The sequence below is a fragment of the Eulemur rufifrons genome, chromosome 25 (assembly GCF_041146395.1).
Source record: "Eulemur rufifrons isolate Redbay chromosome 25, OSU_ERuf_1, whole genome shotgun sequence".
In the NCBI taxonomy this organism is placed as follows: Eukaryota; Metazoa; Chordata; class Mammalia; order Primates; family Lemuridae; genus Eulemur; species Eulemur rufifrons.
In genome coordinates this window covers 20544554-20570161 of record NC_091007.1, presented here as the reverse complement: position 1 = coordinate 20570161, position 25608 = coordinate 20544554, and the positions used below count along the sequence as shown (strand labels likewise).

Below are 25608 nucleotides of genomic sequence, written 5' to 3'. Positions count from 1 at the left end.
TGCATAAAAATGCACACACTTTATGCAGCTTAATGCAATATTAAACACAGACTACATAGGCCTCGGAATACTTCTGTAGTGGCATATACATATATGTATCTCTCTCTATGATGTCCCCAAGCACTTTTAAAAAATACACAGAGACTAATTCAGGATCATTCTAGATAAAAATACATATTTCTTTAAAGGAGCAGTGGGGGAGGGGAGCAAAGTCTGGTCTCAGGGCAGACGCCCACAGACACACAAAGATAAAACTATGCTTTTTTGGTCATTCTAGTTGATATGGCAGCAAAAATTGTCGTAAAGATGTTGGCTGGTTTTGAGAGGGTTATTTTCAAATATAATCTTATAGCTACATTTGTACAAAAATCTTTGTGAAAAGTGTATTTTATTAACCCTGTGATACGTCTGTGTTGACATTTGCGAAGACAGAAGCAACAGCCTGGTGCTCGGGCAAGGGGCCTCCGCTCCTCAGCAAAAGCGAACCCTCTCCGGGCTCCTCTCACACGAAGGGACACAGACTCTTAAATAAAATAATACTTCCTTAAAAATCTGCCACCTAACAATTGTTTACATCATAGAAAAATAGCAATTTTGTAAAAAGAAATATAGTTACTTTGTTAAAATGGTCTATTTTAAACCAGCATTTTTTCCATACAAAGGATCTCTAAATACCCATACAGAAAATAAAACTAGACGCTACTGAGTGCAAAGCAGGCCACGCATGTTCGCAGTGATCGAAGTATTTCATCACCAGATAAATAATACTCTTAGGGTATTACAGTACAGCTTTACATCTTTTTAGGAACTTAAGAGATATTGCTTTCGTTCTCTGATGGCAGGTTACTTAGAAGTAAAGTTACTTCCAGCAGCAGAAGGCCAAACTGATTAGAAATGGGTCACACGCATTCGTTCACGTCCCCCAAACTGACAGTGCGGGACACCGGGCAGCGGCCCGTGTCCACGTCCCTTAACGTGAGCACAGGCCGCAGGCCACGGAGACGCACGGGGCACTGGTGACATTCACGGTCCTTTCGGACTCATTCGCTCCATCTCCCACATTTGGGTTCCCACACGGAACCAGGTGACCCCAAACCACTTGCCGGTGTGGCCAAAGGAGAGAGTCTGTGAAACTCTTTTCTGACTACAGGTGTTGAGTCTTCATGCCGTCAGAGCAGGTGGTTTCAACGCGCCCTCGCTCCATCTCCGCAGAGCACCTCCGTGTGGATGGAGGGTCCTGGTGGCCGTGGGGAAGGGTGTGGGGACGCCAGACACCGGCAGCTTTCGGCTGCCACGCGGACAGGCTGGGCTGGCAGCCAGAGCGGCCCACGTGTCGCCGCGTCTCATCATACCCTCTCCACTCTGCTGGGGTCATACGAATCTGTGAGAAAAAAGAAAAAACAGAAGAGAAATTGGTGGTTTGTTCAACTGGTCTGTTTTCTGTTTCATCCTCAGACCACAAATTTGTTTAGGGAACAAAATCCACAAGTATAGAAAAGTATATTAATTTTTAGGCATTTCCACAACCTTGTTTTCACTGAGGAGTAAGAAACTGTTGTCAAAGGCTGTTCTCAAGGACACGTGTGGTCAGAAGCCAAACACGGATGGGCAGCGCGGGCGGCCTGATGTCTTCGTGGCCCTGGCAGGTCACCGTGGGAGGCAACTTGCTCTGAGTGCCATGCGTCCAACCTATGCTTGGCTGGTGCTAAGGAGGAATTCTTTTCTTTCTTCTTTTTTCTCTTTTCTTGGCACATGCCAACTCTAATGAAAGCTTGCTTTAGAATGTGCATCTCTGTGATCAAACACTGTCCCCTGAAGGTGTGGGATCCTGACATCCCGACTGCCTGGCTGGCAGAGAGACACTTCCTGTCTCCCATGGCCACTGGTGCTCACCTGTCAGCACAAGGCTTCTAGAACCTTCACACACAGGCATGTGTGAGTCTGGGCCACCACACCGATACATTCTACTGCCTACACTGGAGAAACTCCAATCTGTGCCCAGATGACCTGGGTTTCCAAAACGGGACACCATCCAAAGCAGCGATAACCCTAAATTGCCGTTTTCTCAAAAAATTAAAAATAGAACTACATTGTGATCCAGCAAACCCGCGACGGGGTGTGTGTCCAAAGGAAAGGGACTCGGCATGGAAGGGAGAGCTGCACCCTGTGATCACCGCAGCGTCACTCACACAGCCCAGACACGGGACACGGGGACAGCCTGGCTCTCGTGTTCACGAACGCACGTGTGGACACACACACACACACACACACACTAAAGTATCATTCCGCCTTTAACAAGAAGAAAACTCTGCCATTGACAGCAACATGGATGCACCTTGAGGATGTTTCGGTAAGTGACGTAAGCTAGACATAGAAAGACAAACGCTGCGTGATGTCACTAACAAGTGGAATCTAAAAAAAGAACAAAGTTGAATTCATGGTAACAGAGAGTAGGAAGGTGGTCTCCAGGGGAGGGGGGGGGAGGGGGGGAGGGGGAAGGGGAGACTCCGGTCAAAGGGTAGACACCTGGGGCTGTAAGACCAAACAGTACTGGAGACTCCACGCACAGGGTGGGGACCACCGTTCACAATGCTGTGCTGGGGACCTGGAATGTGCTAGGAGACCAGATCTCAAGTGCTCTCACCAGACACTCAGAATAACGGTAATTATTTGAGGCAATGCATGTATTAACTAGCTTGATTGTGGTCCTCACTTCACGATGTATACATATCTCAAAACATCATGTTCTGAAATAGATATAATTTTTGTCAATCATACCTCGATAAAGTTAGGGGAAAAGAGAAAAAAAAAATCTCAGCACAGTGCAAACAGGTGATTCGCTACCAAAAATCTGGAAGGATGGTGCAATTTGATAGACAAACAATTACAAAACCATCTTTTCTGAAATCCATCCGCACAGCTGTGCTCTAAGGCCACAGAGGCTCCAGCTTCTCCAGCAGCAAAATCTCGCAGCATGTCCTCCTCGTTCCTTTCCAACATGCCCCGATGTCTCTGGGATACAACGGGCACCACGGCTGCAGCGAGCGGGACAGTGTGTGGGGCACTCTGAGTGGGACACACAGCCCGGGTGGGGGGCGCCTGCGTTCAGGGAATCTGATCCTGCGCAAACGCCGTTAGCTGCCCCCATGGCTGGTCTGGCCAGAAGGCGGCAGAGTCCACGTTAGCGCCTTCTAACACCTTGCAGGGACCACCCGCCGGACACGACGCCAGGCAGTGCCCACTGAGCCCCGCATGGGGGTGCCCGATCAGCCTCCCCGTGTGCCCATCCCCAGAGGGCCCTCCTGTGAGCAGCGACGTCTGTTTCCCCACTGAGAATGAGACTCGAGGTCACTAACGGACGAGAATGTGTAAAGGTCACACTTCGGCTCGTGGGAGGCCTGGGAGAGACTGAGCATCTCCTGGGCCTGAAGTGACACAGACACAGGGGCACTGAGCAGTTCCCCTTGGTGCCAGGTGCCCCAGAGATGGCTCTGCAGAACGAACCCGCCGCCTGCAATCCCACGGCTGAAGCAGGGCCCGGGCCCAGCGAGCCCCGGGCAGAATTCTGCAGAACCGGCTCTTTCTTCAGCTCATGGACGTCTAGGTCCAATAAAAATACAATGTGAGCCCCGTAACATTATTTCCAATTTTCCAGTAGCCACGTTAAAACAAACAAAAGGAAACAGGTGAAATTCATTTTAATGTTTACTTCACCGAATATATCCAAAATATTATCAACCTCTAATCAATAGGAAAATTATTCAGATGTTTTGGATTCCTTTCTCGTACTAAGGCTTTGGAATCGGTGTGTATTTCACGCGTGCGGCGCAGCTCACGTGCGGGACTGCCACACTGGGCGGCACGGCGCTTCCCCAGAGCACTTACGAGCCTGCGTCCCGTGGGCTGTTTCAGCGGGTGACAGCCCGTGGAGGCCTGCCCCTGGGGACATGCGACGTGCTAACACCCCGGAAAGCTGATGTCCTTGGAGAGGAGCTAGTGTCCGGCCCGTGGGGGATGATTACGCCTTCCCAGATCCCCGGGGCCTCGGCTGACCTCCCTCCGCGTTCTGCCCCGTTGCACATTAACGGGGTTTGCGGCAGAGGCTGGTGGAACCAGGAGGCTCCGTGTCCACCAGGGCCCGTGACTGCCTGTCGAACTGGGACGTGAGCCATCCAGCAGAGATGGGATTCCGTGACCTGAACTCGCTTTGAGCTGATTCCTTACCCAGAGCCACAGAAGACCACAGAAAAGGTGTCAGCTGGAGTGACCACCTTTAATCTGAAACAAAGGCACTTCGTGACATGATTGGTACAACACAACACAGACAACAAGGTTCTAGAAGGGTGCGGGGTGCAGGGGACCAGAGATGGTCATGGGTTTACAGCTCCAGAACGGAGTGTGGCTGAAGTGGGCTGTGACTTCAGGAGCGACGAAGTGGCTCCAGCACCCTGGGGCCGCGGGGACGGGGTGGGGGCGAGGAGTCTTGTGTGTAAAGCGGTGAAGTTCATCAGAAGGAAAACAAAGCCCAGAGCTCACTGCCAACGTGGCCACAGGCTCTACTCCAGTTTGCAAAGTAACAGTGCGTGGAAAAGTGGACACACGTCACAAGTTCCGCTACCTCAATCCCATGACCTCTGTTCATGTAAAGCCCCGTGACCACCCCATGAAAGGCTCACGGGGCCACCCAGCAAAGCAAAGGTAAGACGCTGTCCCCAGTGGTGGCCTGCTCTTCAGTCAGTCACAGGCCGCATGACAACGTCTCGGTCAGTGACAGCCCACACCACCATGCTGGGCCGGTGAGCTTCTGAGGGAGCTGAAAACTCCCATCACCCAGTGACACTGCAGCCGCCGTGACACTGGCACGACTGTATGAACTTGGCGTGGCCTCGGTGTGCAGCGTTCAGAAAGTCTATGGTGCTGGAAAGGGATGTCCTAGACCCTCCCGTCCACTCACCACTGACTCGCCCAGAGCAACTTCCAGTCCTGTCGGCCCCTTCCGTGGCCAGTGCCCTACACGGGTGTGCCACTTTGTATCTTTTGTACCGTGTTTTTACTGTGCCTTTTCCGTGTTTGGAGGTGCTGAGGGACCCAAACACTGCCTGTCACACCAGCACGTGACGTGCCGTACGGGTGCACGGGCTGCACACAGCCGTGCGTGCAGCAGGCTCCACCGTCTACGCCTGCGTAAACACCCTGTGTGACGCTCAGACAGCAGCGAATCACACGGCGACACGGTCACCAGAGCACATCCCGTCATCAAGCGATGCGTGGCGGTGCCTGAGGACGCCCGAGGTGGCTGTCAGCACCAGCAGCTCTCGGCCTGCAGATTTGGGGCCATTTTATTGTATATTAACAAATGCATCAGATGGAAAGGGGGAAAAATAATCAAAATTTTTAGTTGTTGGTAACTATATTTAAAAAAAAATAAAAAGGACATAAGGGAGATGTGTTTAATGGCTGCGTAAAGTTAGAATGTGCATCACTGGGGGTTTTCAGATACTCACTAAGCTAGAAACGTCATGGCATCAAACCCTCTCGGAAATAGGTGCCCGTGAACTAAGACACCAAAATAGTTACTGTTTACAAACTGGAGTTTTACTGTAACAGGATTTGTCTTATTTTAAAATCCTTACAATTCTCAGAAAGAGGTAGGATTGATAAAGTCATCTCGATTTTATAGACGAGGAAACTCGCTTTAGAAGCCTATGCCAAGTTTCAGCTAGTCCTTAAAACAGAGTGGGCGTATTTTGGGGGGGTGGGAGGAGGCTAGAGCCTACAAAAAAAAAACCCCAACAGCTCAAACGGGCCAGGCGACACTTTCCCACCATAAGGGCAAAGGCCCCGTGTGTGTGGTGCTCACCTCCTCAGCAAAGACCCCCCTGCTGATCAGAGGACCCAGCAGAGCCCGGCGGGTGCAGTGTTGCGAGCTCGTGTTCTGCGTAAGGAACACGGCAACACTGGCCAACGGCCCTAAGAATCGCACCGTGTCTCTGGGAAAATTTGAGAAGTACCCCAGTAGATTTTCTTTTAATAAAAATTTCTGGATTCTTCCAGTGGAAACAACTGTTTGTTTCCATGTATTTCTAAAGTCTTGGATTTCAAGTCAGAAAATGAAAAGGAGTGGGAGGAGGGGAGCCGCCTGTTGGAGGCAGCGCGGGAGGAGGGAGCGGGTGGCCCCAATACTGGTGGGGTGCAGTTTTTCCCTAACTATGGAAAGGACTTCAGACTGAGTGACAGAGGGTCCCCTCCAGCTGTGCTTCACAAAGTAGACCTTTCGATATTTATCTCAACTCTTCTTCTCATCATTTCTAGGATACAGGACTGATTCCCAGTCTCTGAGGACAGTGTCTGAAACAGACATGCCAGGAATTCTCTGGGTCTCCGTGTCAGAGCCGAGACGGTGAAACCTTGTTTGGGGAAAACCACTGCTACCATGATGGGACACGGCCCTGCGGTTTCATGAATCAGAGAAGGCTCCAAAACACACCAGCGTAAGGCGGATGCAGAGGGGCCCAAAGACCTGCAGGAGGCCTTGTCTCAGATTACGCCAAAACTTAGCAGACTTTAAGAAACAGTTGGTGGGTGGATTTTCTGGGGGTGGGGTGTTGAGAAAGTCCAAACTGTTGATTTTATCTAGTAAATCTTTTAAAGTCTCGTGAATGGTGTGGTGGTGAAAACAGAAAAAAATGGGAAGGCAAAGAATTTTGGAAGGTGCAAATGCAAGACAGAGCATAATGGGATGGTTTGTTGAATCAACCCGGGATGCCATTTTTATCAGGTTAATAAAGAGCAGTGGGGGCTACTCGAGTGAGCGCCCGCCATTCTAGGAGGAGAGGAAGGGGTGGAAATGCTACGGTCTCCAAGGAGATTTATCCAGGTGCCTGCACCAACGCTGGAATACTTCACTGACTTACTTCTCCACATGAAGAGGCCCAAAATGTTGTTTATGCAGATAATTTTACATAATTTTTTGCACAGATAATTTCTATAGAAATACAATCATTTAAAATATACTACAGGATCTTGATTCTTAAGGAGAGCTTTTGGGGTAACTCTCTGAAAAGGAAGAATCTTTTGCTAAAATGATTCACAGGGTCAAACTTGATCTTTTCTGAACATGCAGATTTACATTTTCCACCACCCTGGTATGTTTTATGACCCGAGGACTCCAAACTCACCGGGAACACCAGCCCTCCGGCCGCACTCCTCACCTGGGCACCAGAAGTCGTGATCAGCGCGCTCGTCCTTTGGTGCTGCCGGATGCTCACGTGCTCCCGGAGAGATGCCCTCCTTGCAGACGGAGAGCGAGGGACCCACTCTCCAAGCCTGGTCCCCGCCGCTGAGGGACACAAAGCCTCCAGGTGGCCCGGGCTGGCCCCTGGCGGCCTTCAGTTCCTCGGGCTCCTCCGTGGAGTCGGCGCTCTGGAAGCTCAGCAATCTCATCCGCGACACCGAGCTCACCTCCTTCATTCTCATCAGGCGGTCGGGGGCCGCTCTCCTGGGCGGGGAGGCCAGTTTCTCTTGTAAACTCTCAATCACTTTGGAAGGGCTTCTGAGCCTCTTTTCTGAGCCCGCCACACTTGGGGTCCTTTCTATAAAATGGAACAAAGTGGACCTGAAGGGGGGTCTTGCCCCCACATCCTGTTGGTCGAAGGAGCTGGACTCCAAGGGGCTGAGGTGAGGCTCAGGGCTGGAGGCGTCGCTGGCAATGCCCCCGTCCACACCTGAGTGCTCGGACACCAGGGGAGCCCGCCTGGCACTGTCCCTTTCCCCCACAAAGAGGGGGCTCTCGGTCCAGCCGCACTTCCTCCTGCCATAAAAGGCATCGGCAGGCACCGTGAGGCCATCGGACGCGGCTGAGCTGGAGGATGGCTCATCCCTGGGGGACTCTGGGCCGCAGGCACTTGCGTCAGGCTCGGGAGGCTGGCTCTGCCCTGCTCGCCTGGTGCCCCGCAGGAGGGACTCCACAGCCACCTCGATGCCCAGGATCCTCGCAGCCCTCGCTTGCAGGGACTCACCCGGAGGGATTTCTACGGCTTCCCCCAAAGACCCCTCCACCTCGCTGGCGCTCTGCCCTGGTCCCACGGAGAGCCCCACAGACCGCAGGTCGGGTGCCGAGAGCCCGCGGTTCTTGCTGATCAGGGAGAGCGGGAGCACCGTGCCCCTCTCTCTCCCACCATGGACCCCGGGAGGGCCTGCTGAGCTGGGTGTCACAGAAATGGAAGCGCCGGGGAGTCCCTGACTTTCCTGGGGCTCCCTCGGCTCAGCCGGATAGGATGGGGACACTGGCTTTGTGCCACCTGGTCTGGAAGACATCATGCCCTGCACAGGTGCTGGGCTGACCACTGGCTCACTCACTGCACCGCCAGCCTCCTGGCGTCTCCCCTCTGTGCTCCAGCTGCTGTCTGCCGACCAGGGAGAGTCCGCTCTGCCGCCCTCCACCTGCGAGGGGCCCAGGGACGGAGGGCGGCCCGGCCCGGACTCCTCGCTCCAGCTCTCAGACTCATGCTCGCCTCTTCCCGCCCTGCACACAGGGCCCTCGGGCACCCGCACGGCCCGCTGCTGCTCAACCCTCCTCCCCGGGCTGTGTCCAGGGAAGCCCGGATCCCCGGGTCTGGCGTCGGCGCCGTCCTCCCACCGCGGTTCCGCCTCACTGTCCTCGCCGGCGCTGCTGCCGCTGCTTTCTGCCCCTTCCTGAAGCTCCTTGTTAAAACTTTCCAACTGACTTATCAAATCCCAGGGGCGACGACTAACGGGTTTCAGGAGGAACTGCCCGAACAGCTGTTTGCTGTTGCAGGGGCCCGTGGGCTCCCCTTTCACCACCTCCCGCGGCGGCTCGGGGCTGGCCGGGGGTCCGCGGCCGTCCACACGGGGCTGACTGTAGCCCGCTCTTGGCCCAGGCGCCTGATGTGTGGACGAGGACGTCCTTGAAACAACGCTGCTGCCGGATGGGCTGAGGGACCTTTGACCTTTCAGGTTTTGAGCATCTGGCCTCGGTCTGCGGTCATCGGAAGCCAGCGCCGGGTGCGCCTGCGCTGCGGGGGCCGCAGGGTCTGGGCGTCCTGCAGTGGGTGCCGCGTCGCTCCACCCTCCCAGCTGCGCGCCCGGGGGCAGCCGAGCGCCCTGCGGGTCTTCGGGGAAACTGGTCTGCGTTTGCTGGTCCCGGTACTGGTGCCCTGGCCACGAGCCGGCGCACGTGAGCGCTCCGTGTGGCGCGAGGTGAAGGACCCTGAGGTCAAGTGTGTCTCTGTCGTCTTCCGGCCGCCCCAGATCCTGCTTCTGGAACTCCGTCCTCCCGCCCATGCTGCCCGTGAGAGCCTGCAGCTCCAGGTCGGTGGCGGACGTGCTCAGCAGGCTCTGCTCCCGCAGCGCCGCGCTGCGCTCCGGCCCGCGCCCCGCGCCCGCGCCCGCCTTCAGCTCATTGTTGTTCGTGTCCGTGTCGGGCAGGTGGGCCTCGGGTTTGACCGGGATGGAAACCAAACAAAATATAGTCTCGCTTGTTTTTCTCTTTGAACCTTTCTTGCTCTGAATGCCCGTTTCGAATTTTTTGAGCTTGGCCTGCGCTTCGCAGGTACCGTCGCCCTGCGAGTTTGGGGAGGAAACCTGGCCCTCCGCGTGTCTGCGCTGGCTGCCCCCCACGTCCGGCCGCTGTCCTCTCGTGACACGGGGGTCTCTCCGGTCGGGGAAGCCGCTGTGCTCTCCGTCCCTGGGGAGCTGGCCCCACAGCCACCAGGGCCCGGCGCCAGGGCCCCTCTCATCGCCTGACGGGGGTGTCAGGCTCTGTGGGTGCAGCGTGGCACCATCCGGCTGCATCTTCCCACGAGGTGGCTCTTGGGGAGTGACGGGACTGGAGTCACGTGACTTATCGTCAAGCTTCGTTCCTTCGCAGAAACCCTGCGGTTGCGCCAGTCTGATGTGTCGTATCCGCGGGTCGTCGAAGGGGATGTACTGAACGGAGCCGCCGTAGGCGGTGGCAGGTCGGGGGTGTGCAGGGGGCCCTCGCGGAGAGCAGGGGCTGGCGCCGTACTCGCTCCCAGTGCCCGGGGGGCCGGGAGGAAGCTGACCGCCGGCCCCGGCCTTCTCAGCCAGAGGTCCGGGCACCGTGTCTTCCAAGTAGGGGTTTGGGATGTTCAGCGGGGGCGACCTGTACGATGGCGGAGGCACGTACACCGGCGGCTCCAAGCCGGAGTCGGATGCACAGAGCTCGTGCCTGGCGACGTGCGGGTCCGTCCGCCGGCCGTCCTGGGGGTCGCTGCTTTCCACGCCTCCCCGGCTCGGCTGGTGCGAGCCATGAGACTGGGGCTTGAGGGGTCTCCCAAACTTAGGCCGGGGCAAAGGCACCGAGGCACCACCCTTCTCCGGGTGCCTTGTGGGTTCCAGACTCGGCACACCATTTGGAGGATACAGTGGCATTTTAGGTAAACGTCCGTCGCTTAGCGGAAGGGGAATGTCCGTGCAGCTCAGGCTCTCGGGGGAAAGGACTCTAGGCAACGACTGCGATTTCTTCTTGTTGTGGGAGCTCAGCACATGCTCCCCTTGAACCAACGGGTACAGGTCGTGGAACAATCTCTCCGCACTGCCATCAGACATCTGCCTCCCTACCTTCCGGGGCTGGTCCCAGATCCCCAGGCTGACGTCCTGCCACGTGGCAGGAGCCGGCACTCTCAGCTCTTCTTCCCAAACTGCCTTCTTCATCACATTCTCTGTCCTTCCTCCGACTTCCCAGGGTCCCTCCCTCATGTGGCCAGGCAGGCTGTGGGCTTGGGCCATCCCTCTGACCTCCAGGTCCTCTCCGTCCCTCGGGCCCAGCACGCCACTGACTTCGCGTCCTCCTCGTCTCCGGCAGGCCTGGCTGCTGCCAGCCTGGGGCTGGGGGCACCACGCCGAGGTGGGTTGATTATAGAACCTACAAAACAAAGAGGCACGTATATTAGGCACAGAAGAAACATGCTCTTCTCTCTGGTGTTCGAAATCAAACTCGGGTCAGCACCTTTGAAGAACTGGCTCCCAACCACGGGACTTGCCAACCTTAAAGAAAACACGTCCTATTCTCTGTGGCCGGAGGACAGCTGTGTGCTTTGCCCTCGGCGGGCTCCCACAAGAACACGGGATGCTGGGTGTGCTCCAGAGATGGCAAGGCCCTCCCGACTTGACAGTGCCCCAGCGAGCAGGGGCAAACCGTGCAGCAGCGTGGGCCGGACCACGTGGAGCGCCTTCCTGCTGCGCCGGAACCTACCGAGCAGTCTCTGGGGCTGTCCGGGCACCTGCCCGAGAGCGGCAGTTCTTAGCGTTTAAACGAGCATCGGGATCACTGAGACGGTTGCTGAGATGCGGATTTCTGGGGTCCATCCCAGGTTCTGACTAGGTAGGTCTGGATGGGGCTCATAACCTGTGTGTCTAACAAGTTCGCAGGTGACCCCTGATGCTGCTGGTCCTGGGACTTCACTGTGAGAACCATCCCTGCTGGCTGCTGTCAGCCGTGACTGCACACTAGAAACCAGAAGGACGCTAAACATTCCCGAGCCCAGGTGGTGTCCTAGATGAACTACATCAGAGTTTTGGAAGTGGGGGACACAGTGGGTGGCAGGGATCACACACCAGAATTTCTCCAGGTCTCCCCAGATAGTCCCAATGTGCAGCCAAGGCTGAGCACCGCAGCCCTGGCAGGGTCCCCACCCTTCTCTGCTGGTGAGAATCCCCCAGTGGGCTTGTGAAATATACACATGACCCAGCCTCTTCCCCTGGAAGTTCAGATCTGGTGGGTGTGGGGAGATCCCAGGCATCTGCATTTTTAACAAGCATCTCCAGGGACCCTTGTCCTTGGGAGATTTGGGAACACCGCTAGGGCTGCCTGTGAGACTGACGGGGGCGGGGGGGTTCTGTTACTGCAGCAAAACTCTCTGTGAGGCAGGAGAGGGTGCGTCCAACACGGGCAGCTATACGCCACCTGGCTGCACGTCAGAACCTCCTCAGACACCCAGGGCCCAGCCCACATATGTGCACTTAATAGGTGTAGAGAGGAGACGACACCGGTATATTCAAAACCTCCCCAAAGGACTCCAGCACACGCCTAGAGTTTAGAATCGTGGTTCTGATGCAACCGGGGAAGGTATCTGAATAACGCTGTTACGTTGCGCAGAAATATTAAGCTACTCCCTACAAATGACCAGAGACTAGGACGAGAACAGAGAAAAACCATTACTGGAAAGAAGCTCAGAGGACTTAACTGTTGTGATTAACCATGGGCCAAGCAGAAGGATGTTTCAAGTCTAAAATTGCTGTTCATTTTTTAAATTATTAAAGGAATACGTATTCATTGTTGACAATGAGTGTTGGAAGAATACAGAAAAGTACGAAACCAAAGTCGCTGTAGTCTTTCTACTCACAGCTGGTGACTGTGACATACATCTTCTAGTCTACGCGTGTGGGAGGATGTGGATTTTCAAATAGCTGTAGCAGTCTCAGTAGTCTACTAGTGCCCCAACACTTAGACCACAAACAGCTCACACTTACACAGTGGTCCCAGGGTGCGAGGTCCGTAATTGCTTTCTGCACATGAACTCATTTAAGCTCTGCCACGTCCTTCTGAGGTCGGAACTACCATCATCCCCATTTTCAGTGGGGAAAACTGAGGCCTAGAAGTTAAGTAACTTGCTTAACACTAACATTTACTGGGCACGAAGGCTATGTCGTGCATTTTGCTAAGCACGCCAAATAAATCCCTTCATTTAAACTTTACAACCACCATTATTTCCCCCTTTTAAAGGTAAGGAAACTGAGGCATGGACAGGTTAAACAATTTTCCCAAGTCACATAGTCTGTAAGGAGTTGGGAAAGAATTCCATTCCAAGAAGTGTGAACATAAAACCCACTCAGTTAACCCTGCATTTTACTTCTTTAGAAAAATTCCTCAAGTGCTTAATTTTAAGGGATGAATAGTATTCTGTATGTATACGATTAACTTAAGCATCGTCCAAGTGTTGGACATCAGTGTGGATTCTGTTCTCAAACACCTAATGCGGGTCTCAGATTATTTAGAACACATCCTCAGACAGGAGGCGAGCAGACCGTGGGCTTTTGTGTCATAGGCATGGTCACTCTGACCCGAGCTAAACCATCCCAATGCACAGTCCCCCGCAGTGCAGAGGAGAGCTGGTCTTGCTTATTTTCTTTCCATAACTTGTCATTATTTTAATTTTCATTTCCTTGATCGCTAGGGAGGTCAGTTTTTCTTTTTCATGTGCTTAGATGTCACCAAACCATATTTGGTGGTTTCAGATGACTCCTCCAGCGCAGCCTGCTTGTCAGCTGGGGCACAGGAAACGTTAGGAACAGAGAGGCGCCCCAAGGCCGCCAGCGCCGTGCAGCAACTGTGCGCAACGGCGACGGAGAACCAGTCCCAGCACACAGGCAGACGCCGCCCTTCTGTAGGAGCCCTGGCAAAAATTTATGTTCTTATTCTTATTTTGGAATTACTTCTTTGCCTTAAAAGGCGAGGGCAGCTCCTCAAATCCTGTGTCCACGCCCATCCCTTGATAACTTATCAAGCAGCCACTTACAGAAAAGCTTTAGTTATAGGCTGAAAGGCAGAAAATACTCAAAATCAATTTGAGGCAAAGCATTGAATGCTTCCGAGTTTGCTACTCACATGTGGCGCAAGCTGCCTTAGCACGGGGCGTGGTAGGAGGTCACCGTTTCTTTGTTGTCACTGAAATCACCTTGTGAGCATTTAGGTTTTGAATGCTGAGCAGGGTACGTCCTGGGGCAGTTTCTACAGTGTTTGGTCATTTTGGAAGCTGCTCCTGGCCTCTTTGCAGGCCGCCGCCCCCCACCAGCAAGTGCCACCTTAGGTGAGCCGGCCTAGCAGCTCCAGAAGCCACTGTCCCTTCCGTTGGGGGCACCTGTGTGACCGCCTGTCGGCACCCTGAGAAACACTGTGGAAGATGCACCACCGAGAGTCTGCAGCACCCACTGGCCGCAGGCTCTCAGACCCGGGAAGGTCCAAGGGGGAGGCTTAAAAACCGCAACTTGGTAAGACGCCCCGATTGTCACAGAGCCCTGCGGACGTGGGCTCGCTACACCATCGTCCTCATTCCGTACAGTCCTGTGAGCGTCCCTGTGAAATACCCGACTGCAAGGACAAGACTGCACTTTGTGGCTTTGGCCCATTTTCTCGGCTGATGCTCGGGTTCCAGAGTGCAGAGAGGTGGCTGCAACCCTGAGGTGCTGCTTGTGCACGAACATGCCGTGAGCAGAACCAGACAGATAGACAATGACACAAATAGGACAAGAACACAAACAGGCTGCCACCTTGTACAGCGGGAACGCGGTCAGTTTTCTTCTCCACCCAAAATGTTACGTTACCACTTTAGCTTGGTCATGACCGACACACATCACTGGCCGAAATGGCTAAGAGTTCTCGGTTAAACTTTCTTCTATTTGCACGATCCATCAACATTCCAATTTAATGAAAATAACAAGTCATCTGGGAAATTCTGAATAATCTATTTTAAGATATAGTCCACGTGACATAGAAAACTATAAAAATGTTTAATTAATAAACATCTATTTTGTACCCAGCGAAGCCGGGCTCTGGCAGGCACCAGTGGGACACACGGGATCGTTCTGGCAACTTTGTCCTTCAGACGCGTCGCCGAGTGCGGATTCTGTCCTGGCTGCGCCGTGGCACGTGGCACGCCCGCTCCCAGCTGAACCGAGCGGGACCTCGCACCGCTCCAACGCCAAGAGCGCGTTTTTAATACCTTTGAGGAAATAAGACGAGATCAAATTTTTCTTTTTAGAAAAATCAAACTAATAATTGACATTTTTTAAAAAGTTAACAATGGGACTTCTTACAAGAACATGCTGAACACATTAACACAGGCTGGGAGAAAGGACAAGGAACCCACGTGGCACGAGACGGCCACACGAACCGCGTCAGCAAGTTCCCCGCACGAGCGGGGTCTCCACGCAGGATTCCTGAGCCAACAGGACAGACAGGGCGGAAGTGACACTTGCTAACAGCCCCATGTCTCAACACAGAAAGGACGGATGAGGCCAGTGAAATTAGTGATAAAAACCACTTGGAAAATATTCAAAATATGAACATGTCTAACGGAAAATTAGCAAACCTATTCACTGCACCTATGAGAAAAGTTAGGAGAACTTCCTGTTAGTTCTCAAGCACAGTAGAAAAATGATGCCCTTCCTTTAAAACAAAGAAGTGTACTTAGAATGGCAATATTGGAAGTGACTTTAACCAGTGTCCCACACGCTCTAATTATCTCCTCAGTGGACTCTGAGCTCAGTCCTCGCGAGCCGCGCTGACTTGCTACCATCTGGGCAGCCGCAGCCCAGCACTGCGCCGAGGCCCAGGGACGCAGCATAGACGTGTGCTTTAATCAAAGCAAAAATGAGTCGAGGCTTCTTGTGTGCCTGGCTGAGCCGGGGCTCCCGGGGAGTGAAACAGACACTGCAGTTACCCCTTCCCTCCTCCACGAACAAAATCCTGAACCTGGACCTCCGTGGGCGGCCCTCAAAGTCCAGTCAGTTGCACTTGACGGTGACGGTCAGGGTGGGGGGCAGGGAGACTCCCCCAGAGCCATGTCCCAGTTCTGTGATTCCTCCCCGGTTCCCAGGTCCGCAGTCTGGCAGGTGCCCGCTGCTGAGGGTCACCTCCAACCCTGGTGTCATGTTCTAGATGGTTGTGGCACTTTACCCAGCCCATTCCCTCAAAAGCCACTCCTCTTCCAGAGGGGTCAGGCCTTGGCATCCAGATGGACAAGCTGAGCATGAAGGTTGCAGCAATCGCTTAAAGAACCAGGAGAACCTCAGACCTGTGATCCTGGCACTTCGGGAGGCTGAGGCAGGAGGATCGCTTGAGGTCAGGAGTTTGAGACCAGCCTGGGCAACATAACAAGTCCCCGGCTCTACCAAAAATTTAAAAATTAGCCAGTCATGGTGGCTATAGCCTGTAGTCCCAGCTACTTGGGAGGCTGAGGTAGGAGGATCACTTGAGCCCAGGAGTCTGAAGCTGCAGTGAGCTATGATTGTGCCACTGAACTCTAGCTGGGTGACAGAGTAAGACTGTCCGTATGAAAAAAAAAAAAGAAAAAGAATTAGGAGAAGCTTTCTCCTCTAGGTTGGCAGAAGGCATCTCTTTAGTCACAGTCACCTGCCCCAGTGTTAGGTGCCTGACATGCTGTGACAGGGTCAGACATCCTCCCCTACAGAATGTGCTCTTAATGCTCGCCTGGCCGGGAAGTCTGCAATTTCGCTTTTCAGCACGCCTTGGTGTACTGCAAATTACCCTCTGACACAGGGCAACAAATTGGCTAATTTTGGAAAGGGGAACTAAGGGGTCAGGAGAAGATGAAGACTGCAGTCTAGGGGTTAGCATAAATTAAAGATCAGTCAGAAAAGATAACGCTGCTCTGAACACATAATGGATGAATCTCACTATTCAGCAGAGTCCAACTGGAACACGAACTGCAGGTTGCACTGGCAGAACTGTAGCTAGAAAATCCACCGACGCCTGGACAGACTGCTCGTGTCCTGTTAGGCCTGCCTGCTGCCACGTCCCCGCGAATGACTGCAGAGGAGAAACGGCACAGAAGCAGCTGAAATAAAGTACCTGGCAGACTATTCCAGGAGGTTCCTTTTTGTTACTTCTTTAAAAATACACAAAAATAATAATGGGTCTGCAAGAGGAAGCATAATAAATTTTTGGACTCACAAATGGTGCTACATTTAGACACACAAATGAGGGGTGCAGGGAGACAACTCAGAGGCAGCCGAGTCATCAGCCCACACAGTGGTGACTAAGTCGGACGCCCCTTGGGAAAGGGCCTTCTGACATACCTGGCTGAGAGCCCTTGAGGTCACACTTCCTCGGCCACACAGGCTCTGACCTCCTGGGCTTAGGTCTGGCTTCCACAAAGATGAGCTCAGAATGAGGGAAAAAAAATCATTTGGAAGCCATCCCTGCTGGGGTGCCAACTGGCTATGCCACAGGCCCACAGTACTAAAACACTGATGGCTAGAAATGGACCCAAATCGCTCTTCTGTGGTTGCCAGTAGTTTTCTGGAATCACCTTTGGGCGAGGACTTTAACTCTGACTTGTGATTCTGCAGGTCTAGTAAAGACCTTTCGCATGTGCAGGGCAAAGGGCAGACTCTGGGAGAGACTCACGAGGGCTCCGGAGGCCCCGCCTCGAGGACTGGGGTTGGGGGTTCTTGCTTCCTTTTCATGAATGAGTTCGCAGCTGGTGCTGATATGAAGACGGAGCCATCCTAGAGACTGTGGTGAAACATTCTAGCAGGATATCTTTTTAACATATGTAACCAAATCAGGGCCTGGGAAAACCACTCAGGGAAGGGGGTACGTCTGAAGTTAAGTCTCGTTCATGCGGACCACTGACAAACCTGCGCTCAGAGAAGGAAAAGGAGAGGGAAGGAGGCGGCGGGGAGGGAACACAAATGCCGGCAGGGGTAAAAGGTCCCCGTGGAGGGAGAAGGAAAATGATGCCACAGAGAACAGGCAGTGGGCGTGGCGGGGGCCACCCAGGGGGGCGCTGGCTGCGTGCTCCGAGCTGTCCTCCGTGGACAGTGCTAGAACCCCTCACACACCTCTGAACAGCACCCTCTCTACAACTGCACTTGAGAGAAGAAAGCTGTGCCACAAACCCCCAGCTCCGCTCAGGTCAGCTGTTAAAATGAGCCCACTGTTTTACAGATTAAAATGGCAGGGACACACCGACGACTTGGAGTCAAAAGGCAAGAAGACACCCTGGAGTCCCCTTACTCAGCAGAAGCCCCCAGACACGCGCTGACCCTCCTATCCACACCAGGACCCCGCGGACAGACCCCCGGCCCCGCACACAGCGATCACCCACATCCCATCAGGACGCAGGGGCCTCCCCGAGCCTGCGGGAAGCCCACCCGCGGGGTGTCTTCTCCGGCAGGGCCAGGGAGCTCTGGGGAACCTTGAAACCCTACCTCCTTGCACCCTGGGGAGGGGCTCGGGGCGCACCGAGGGAAGAGAGGACAGGAGCTGCGTCTCTGTCTTAACGTGGTATGACATTAGATCTGTGCTGCCTTTTTCTAAGTCGTAATCGACAGGCCCTGACAATAGCAGGAAACTCGCCACGGCTCCGTCGGGACAAGACACTGCCCCTCCCGACGGCTGGTCTCCGAGGAGGAAGCTACACCCATCTCCACGACAATGTAGGGCACACCAGTATTTCGGTTCTTAAAACAGAGCAGGAGCAGCGAGCTCTCGTCTGTCTTCTGTCCCTTAAGCCCAGTAGGTAAGGAGACTGTTTCGGTATTTTCACATTGTCTCTAATAAGGATGGATCAGATGTTCACCCAGTTAAACCATCTTCACTCGTGCAGCCCACAGAGCCCCACCGCAGACACGAGGAAACAGCCCCCCTGGCTGTTCCTGTCCCTTCCACGTCCCTGTCACCACACTCACTTTCATTCATTCATTCGGCCAGCCCTCACGGAGCGCTCTCCCTGCCTCGCACACGGGGCTCTTTGGGCGCCTCGCTGAGGGTCGTGAGCAGGGGACAGTGGTGGAGGGACAAGTGCGCCCGGGGCCTGCAGCCCCGTCCCTCACGACCACACCCTGGGGAAGCCGCCCGAAGGCCCTGAGGTCCCACAGCTGGCGCGTGGCAGCCGTCAGTCGGACCCTCGTCCAGACTCTCAGCTCTTCGTCAAGAACTCGGAGGGACGGTCGTCTCTGAGGCAAAGCGACTGGACAGGACCCACGTTGGGTCTTTTTTCAACTCAGTTTCGTGTTCTAGCCATCCAGCAACCCTCGGGCGCCTCCTAGCGCCCTAACGCATCCATCCTCGGGCGAAGGAGAAACTGCACGCCAACAACCTCCTCTCAGTGACGACGTGGCTGCCAAGCCAATGACGTCCTAGGCTGTGCTGCCGCTGACGTCTTCCCAGAGCTCCAGAAGCACTTCCTCATTACCGCGCTTCCGGAAACCTCACGTTCCAAGGATCCAACCTGCTTCTTGCTGGGAAAACTGGTGATCGGAAAGCCAGGCGGAGCACATGCAGGAGAGAGGCCCGGCCTCGGGGCCCTTCTGGAGGGCGCCCTGCTCACGAACAACGACAAAGCACCTCGGAAGCGTCTGTGCTAAAGACAGCGGGGGAAGCAGCCTGGCCCTCACGTGCCCGAGAGCCCGCTCAGGAAACCTGTCCCTGTGCAACACCAATGCCTGGTGCTTGGGATATGAAACAAGCAGTTAAAAGAGAAATCATGTTTGTGGACTTTTAATTTCGTAAAGAGAAAGAGATACATAGAAACAGATGTTAAGCTTGAAGCACTCCTTTTTTGGAAAACCATTTATAAAAAGTAGGACATGATTTGAGAGAAGCTTAAAAAGCCCCTGAAGGCCGACTGTTTACCCTGGCCGGTAGCGCTCTCCAGAATGGATGTTTACGGACAAACGCAAACCTCCCAAGACGAGGGCCCCAGACCACCACATCAGAGACTCTCTAGGTTGCTAAGTCTCTCATTAGTTATGACTGCCGGCGATGACAGGAGGCAAGGACGAGCTATCCTAGTGGCTCACTCATGAAAAACCCTACCAGAATCCCCGGGGCTGAGCGGAGGAGGGCTGACGACAGTGTGACTTTCAGAGTCAAACCTCTGCTACGTTCAGTTATTTCACAGCTTCCTCTGATTATAGTATTGCCAAGGAAACACATTAAGGAAGCCCTGAGTGCCCGATAACAGCCTTTTACATATTTTAATGGTAGCTAAGTGTTATTTAGCTATGGTTACTTGCATTTTAAGCAGGCAGCTTCCTCCACGGGCAGATAACACACAGCATTTCCCCTTTGCCCACTTCCTCTGTGTGCGTGTGTGTGTGTACACGTGTGTGTGTTTAGCAAGCTCTGGACGTGCCTGTGGGGTTCCTCTGCTCCCTGAGAGTGGCGTCGTGCAAAGCCTGCAGCCAGTTCCATCGTCACAGTCTGTCCACTGAGACCACTGGGAGTCGTTGAGCATCTAGATGACCTCTCTGCAAAGCAAATGACTTAAAAGGGGGGAAATGCCAAGTTTTGGGAGTTACTTAGTGAAAGGTCTGTGAAGAGAGAAGAGATCATGCTTTGGGGTGCGTGGTCAGCCCCCTGGCCTGGAGACTGTCCTCAGCACAGCCCCTGCCGCGGGTGACACTCAGGCTTCCGTGCCTGGTCATTCTCTCCCCGCCACCCAGGGAGACGCCAACCGCCAGCCTTGTCACTGCCACACCTGACGAGGCCAGCGCGTCTTTCTGCACTAGCTGCCTGCGGCTGGCCCACGCGCCTGGTCCTGTACCCTTACAACGACCCGCACGCTTCCATCAGGCACGGTCCACTTTCTGGAACCCAAAGGAGAGGAACTGTACCCTAGGAACTATTCAGCCGCGAGAAGTTTTCCGAGTCTGCGGCTGCTACTTTCCCCTCCCTGCTCCCTGGTCATTCCCCACGAGTTCGCATGCCAGGGCGAAGCCACCGACATTGCTCCGTCGCCTGCCCGTGAGGAGCCTTCCCAAACCAGCCTCACCCAGTCACTCGCAGCACCTTCTCCCTCCCGTCCCACTGTGGCCCGATGTCCGGAAACACTCAGCCCTTGCCCACCTGCCTTGGTAAGAGCCAGGTCCACCCAGTGAACTGGTTTAAACAAAAAATAGGAGCGTTTACTAAATGCAAAATTCTTTAATAGTATTTAGCCATGTCAGAGACAAATGAAATTATCGTAGCTGACAATCCTGGAGGCCAGGAGAAAGTGCTAGAAGAATGCATGGCAGAGAGTAACTTCAATAGAAGGAACCCAAAAAAGTTGAACCGACAGGGAGGGCTCTGCAGTTTGACACGGGGTGGGGAGGGCGGTGGGCGTTTCCAGGCAGGACTTAGAGAGCGGGGAGCACACGTGGCCCGTGTGGCCAGCACGCACACAGGTCTGGCTCGGAGGCGGCAGCTGGGTGCCCACCAAAGAGCTGGGGTTGACGATGCAGGCAACAGGGCCAGGGAAGGCCCTAGGCGGTGAGTCCAGGACCTGGGTCCAGAGTCATCCTCTGTATGTTCAACGCTCGCAGGTTCCCGGCCATAAGGAGGACAGTTGGACACATTACCACGGAGCTTTCCAAAATAATTCCTCTCTACGTGTGAGTTTGGATAAACTGTGTACAAACGAGAACTGACTCTGGTCTCTTCTCCACCACTCGACTGTTAGCAGGTTCCCACGCTCCTCGCTCTCTTCACAGCAGAATGGCCACTCTCTTCCCGCCCCGCAGGCTCAGGGCTGCTCGCTCTAACCATGCTGGGAGCTCGAAGCACAGCCTCCTCGGCAAGTGAGGAAACAAGAGTCCAGCATGTTTGGAGATCTAGTCAAAGCTCCATATCTGGGTTCCTTTTTTAAGGAAAAGTTGTATTAGATATGACCAGTCCTTAAATAAGAAACTGTTCTAAGTTGATGCTGCTTGCTAGGCAGGAAACAATAAGTCCCGACATTCTCACCGGAGGGTCCTGATGTTCCAGCCAAGCCCCAGGTCACGGCTCACACCACCTCCCGTCTGTGCAGCTATCAGCAGCGGCACAGAAAAGCGGTTCTGCATGTGTGAGCTCGGCGGGCGGGCCAGGGGCGCTACTCACCCGGACAGGAAGGGGCGGAGCTGTGCTGCCAGAGCTGTCACATGGCCCCGCGTGAGGGGAGAGGGCGGAGGCCAAGGGAGTGGGAGGAGACCACCAGCGCAGGGCACTGTGAAAGCAGGGCGCGGACGTGAGCCCCCCTTTCAGCCCCGCACAGGCCTCCGCACGCAGTGGGGCCAAGCGGGCCCAGCACCGCTGTGGCGCGGCAGCCACGTGGCGCGGCAGCCACCAGGCGTGGCAGCCACCAGACTGCGAGCCAGCACATCTCTGCTCCCTGTGAGTCACTCAGGCTGTGCTGTCCCGTCACGGCAGCACGAAATGAACTACGACGACGTTGGCTCCTCGGCTATAAACGACAACACTGCTGACACGCCCGCATCTCCACCATCCCGCCAGATAAAACAAGCCCTCTGGCCTTCCCAGCCACCCTGATCCCTGCCTTGCCCAGAAAGTAGGTGGGACATGGAGGACAGACACGGAGGACAGCCACGGTGTGGGGACTCGCCCCAGGGCACCCCTCAACCCGCCCGAGGGGCTGCAGGAGAGGAGCCCTTGGGACTCTCCCGAGTCACTCCGGCCTGCAGCTGGGCGGCCCAGTGTGGCCTTGGACCCGCAGCCAGCCTGGCAGAGGTCACAGTGGGGGACAGGACAGGCTGCAAGGCCACGGCTGCACTTTCCAGTGACCAAGGGCTAGGGTCTGGCAGAGCACCATTCGTTCATCTGGAATCAGCCCACACCAGCCACAGTATCATTGGTTTCTCTTCCTACAAAAACCTTTTAAGCTGTTAACTGTTGGCACCTATTTATTTCCTCCCATAGCACCTGTTTTTCTAATAGGGAAAAATAATGCTCCGTGCCTACCTCTGTTCGCCTCCTATCTTCAGTTCTCTCTTGGCCACTAAAGAATAAAATGTCTTTTCATTTCAACCCAGGGGGCCTTGCAGCTCTCTGGGGCCTGAGGCCCTGGCACGGAGTTTGCAGACGTGCATGCGTTTGTTCCTTCTTCCCTGCGAGCCAACGTCCAGTCCAACTGAGCTCCTCCTAAGTGCATCGCCAATCTCAGAACCGTGGAGAAGACGCCAGATGGGTTGAGAATTCTGCCGCGTAGGAAAACATCCTAGAGCTACACAAAGCCACTTCCCTGAGCACTGCACTGGTGACAGAAAGGTGGCTGCCTGCAGAGCTGACTGGGCCCACCCACCCACAGGCAGGGCCCTGAGCCCAGGACGGGCCAGAGAGTCCGGCACAGGTCGAGGATGAGGTTGGGAGCCACACTGCCCACACAGAACTCTACAGAGGGTCCCTGTGCCTCCTATTGTGACACTCATCCCCGGCCTGGCCCCTCCAGTCGGAGAGACCCCACGTAACCCACACTGCACATTCGCAGGGCTCCCTGGCCCTGTCTCCACCTTGTTAGGAACTGAGCCTCTGCCTTTCAACGGCTGTTACAATGGGGGGGCCGGGGTGACAATCCCACTCATCAGCGTACTTTAAATAACCACTGTGTGCCCAGTACTGCCACAAGCCCTTTAGGAAACAGGAGACAAGGCACAAGCTCAGAACCCTGGAAACCACGCTGGAAGGTTCAGACACACTCAGCACAAAGCCGGAAACAGCCGGGAGACAACATGGAGCCATCGCGGCCGTCCTCACCCTCAGCCAGCTCGCCCGCAAGCAGCCTCCCGCCCGAGCCGTGGCGGCCACCTTTTCCAGGGAACGTGGCCGACGAGAGTTAAGCCAGGACAGTCGGGGACGCAGGCATGAGCTGAAGCGCAAGGCTAAAGAACAGCGTCCAGTCCTCTTCCACTCGGGCTCCTCTCCTGCCTGGCTCCCTGGGATGCCCTCCCGCGGCCCCCAGAGACGGGCTCTCACCTGGCAGCAGAAGCCTGTTCTTACCATACCAGGCAAGAAGAGGGGCCCTCGCCTTTGCTTTTTGCCCAGCCAGCCAGGGGTTAGATACACCGACTATAAAAACAAAGCCCCTGCCATCTCCGCCTGAAGGCTGTCATCTGACAAGGAAGATCCTTTCCGTGAAAGTCAACCTCTCACCACAGAAGCCCAGTTCTTTCCCATCAGACCCAGTCGCCGCCTTTTCGTTTGCTTGTTTCTCCTAGAGAGGCCCTTGCTCCCCGGGCGCGCTCTGTCCCTTTCTGGCCGGTGACGCGCGGTTGCGACTCACGCTCTGCCTCCTCCGCGCTCTCCTTCCCCGGCCTGTGCCCGGCCCCGGCAAAGCATCAGAGACACACACAGTGTCAAGAAGTGACGACCAAGGTTCACTCCAGGTTGAAGCTGCTTGGAGGAGGGTCCCAGGGCTCCTCTCCCGGGCTGGCTCTGCCTCAATCTGCCGGAAGTCCCCTTGTCCACCTGCCTGTTCCCCCGGCCAACCGCCCTCATTCTGTCGTGAGGGACCCTGTAGACGCGGCTGTGTTCAGAAGGGACACCCGCGTTCAGAGGCCCGGTGTGGGGATGGGAAAGAGGGGTCAGAAGCCAGTGGGATGACACAACACACGAGGAGAAAGGTTTCTGTCCTCACAAAGGGAAGGGGACACAGACCCCTCTTCAACTCTCGGTAACTGACAAAATATTGAAATGTATTAATTAATAAGAAAGCTGGATGAGCCAGGATGTGAACGAGCTTTTGCAAAGTCCTCAACGATTCCTGTCTGAGGCCGGACGAGGAGGTTAGACGGGAACAGGCAGCAGAGCGGACACGCAGCACTTAGCACGCGGATGTGTGCACACGCCGCCACGTGCCGGGGGCCACCGCGGCCGGCCCACGCTCGCTGCTGGAGCACCGACGCCCAGCGGGGAGCAGCGTTCTTGTCTCCGACTCCCCTTCTCCCCCCCTGCCCCAGCCACACAGAAGAGCTGAAAAGTGTACTTACACGGAACCCACTGCCAAACTCCCACGGCAAAAGAAATGGGCAGGTCACCAGCGAAGCTTACCCGGCCTCAGAGGTTCTCGAAGCAGAAGCTCCCGGGGGCTCCCCGTGGCCTCGCGGCGCGCGGCGGCGGCTTTCCGCGTCACTCGTGCGTCCTTTCCCCGCGGACGTCTGACGGTGTGCGGAGGCTGCAGGGCCATCCTCGTGCCCGTTCAGCAGGCTGTGGCCAGCGCGCGTCCTTGTCCTCGCTGGCTGGCGTCCCTCGGGGTCATCCTCGCGCGGTGCCGGGGGGTCTCTTGACGGTTTGTATCCATGAGAGATCAGGAGGTCTTCCACACTGTACATGGTGCCCTGGCTTCGTCAGAGTTCAACCGCTGGCACCATCGTGGTGGCGGCACCCAGCACTGCGGGGGCAACAGAGAGCTCTGTTTGTGCCCAGTTCTCCCAGAGCGCAGCCTGACACCTCCCCCCTGCCCCCGTGACCCCCATCCCCGTCCCCCCGCCCAGGCAGACCATGGCCGTGGAGGCTGCGCCACCCTGCTCAGGGCTCTGCCTGCAGTCCCCGTTTCGTGCCCACTGAGGGCGGGTGCAGCCCGGGCCCTGCAGGACGTGGGGGCAGCTCTGCGGACCACCCTCTGACGACTGCCTCTCGCAGAAGGGTCTGGAACAGTGTTTACACAGCGAAGTGATTAACACTGTCCCACTCACCTAAAAACAGCAGGCAGAAGGAGTGGGGACCAAATAAACACAGACGTGCAAGCTGCAACTGCTGCTTTGTGTTTCTAAAAAGAGAAACCACCAATATGCAGCTTAATCTTATTACACTGCCTGCTTTCATCTCGCAGACATACCTCTGCTCTGGCAGGGCAGAGCCAGCCCTTTAATCAGGGCGCAGCCGGGACACACCGCGGCGGCAACGATCTAGATGCCACTGCAAGGCCAGCCACCCCGCGGCAGCGGACCGGTAGCCGGAAATAGATCTGAGGTTCTTCAGGCTCGCACACGTCCAGCCCGCCACACAACCCGAGACTCCTTTCCTCACGGAACTTTTATCAGTGCAATTTATTCCCAGTGAAT

At 55.2% G+C, this 25608-nt stretch overlaps 1 protein-coding gene across 2 annotated transcripts; it reads right to left on the bottom strand.

Annotated features, from left to right (window-relative positions):
- Positions 1-967: 967 nt before the first annotated feature.
- JCAD (junctional cadherin 5 associated) lies at positions 968-24921 on the bottom strand. 2 transcript variants are annotated; one of them, XM_069458626.1, is made up of 3 exons: positions 24596-24921; positions 7212-10906; positions 968-1381 (listed from the first exon to the last, which is right to left on the bottom strand). In XM_069458626.1, the coding sequence occupies exons 1-3, from the start codon at positions 24874-24876 to the stop codon at positions 1347-1349; spliced, it is 4011 nt and encodes a 1336-aa protein (XP_069314727.1). In that variant the 5' UTR covers positions 24877-24921; the 3' UTR covers positions 968-1346. The 2 variants fall into 2 exon arrangements, with proteins under 2 accessions (XP_069314727.1, XP_069314725.1); XM_069458624.1 differs by lacking the exon at positions 968-1381 and having other exon boundaries at positions 7095-10906.
- Positions 24922-25608: the final 687 nt, after the last annotated feature.

What these genes read in the sequence shown, in the direction of transcription:
- JCAD (XM_069458624.1), bottom strand. Translation starts at nt 24,876, where the DNA reads ATGTACAGTGTGGAAGACCTCCTGATCTCTCATGGATACAAACCGTCA. An exon ending in TCGAGAACCTCTGAGGCCGG is followed by an intron (nt 10,907 to 24,595) that starts GTAAGCTTCGCT and finishes TTTGTTTTGTAG; the next exon opens with GTTCTATAATCAACCCACCT.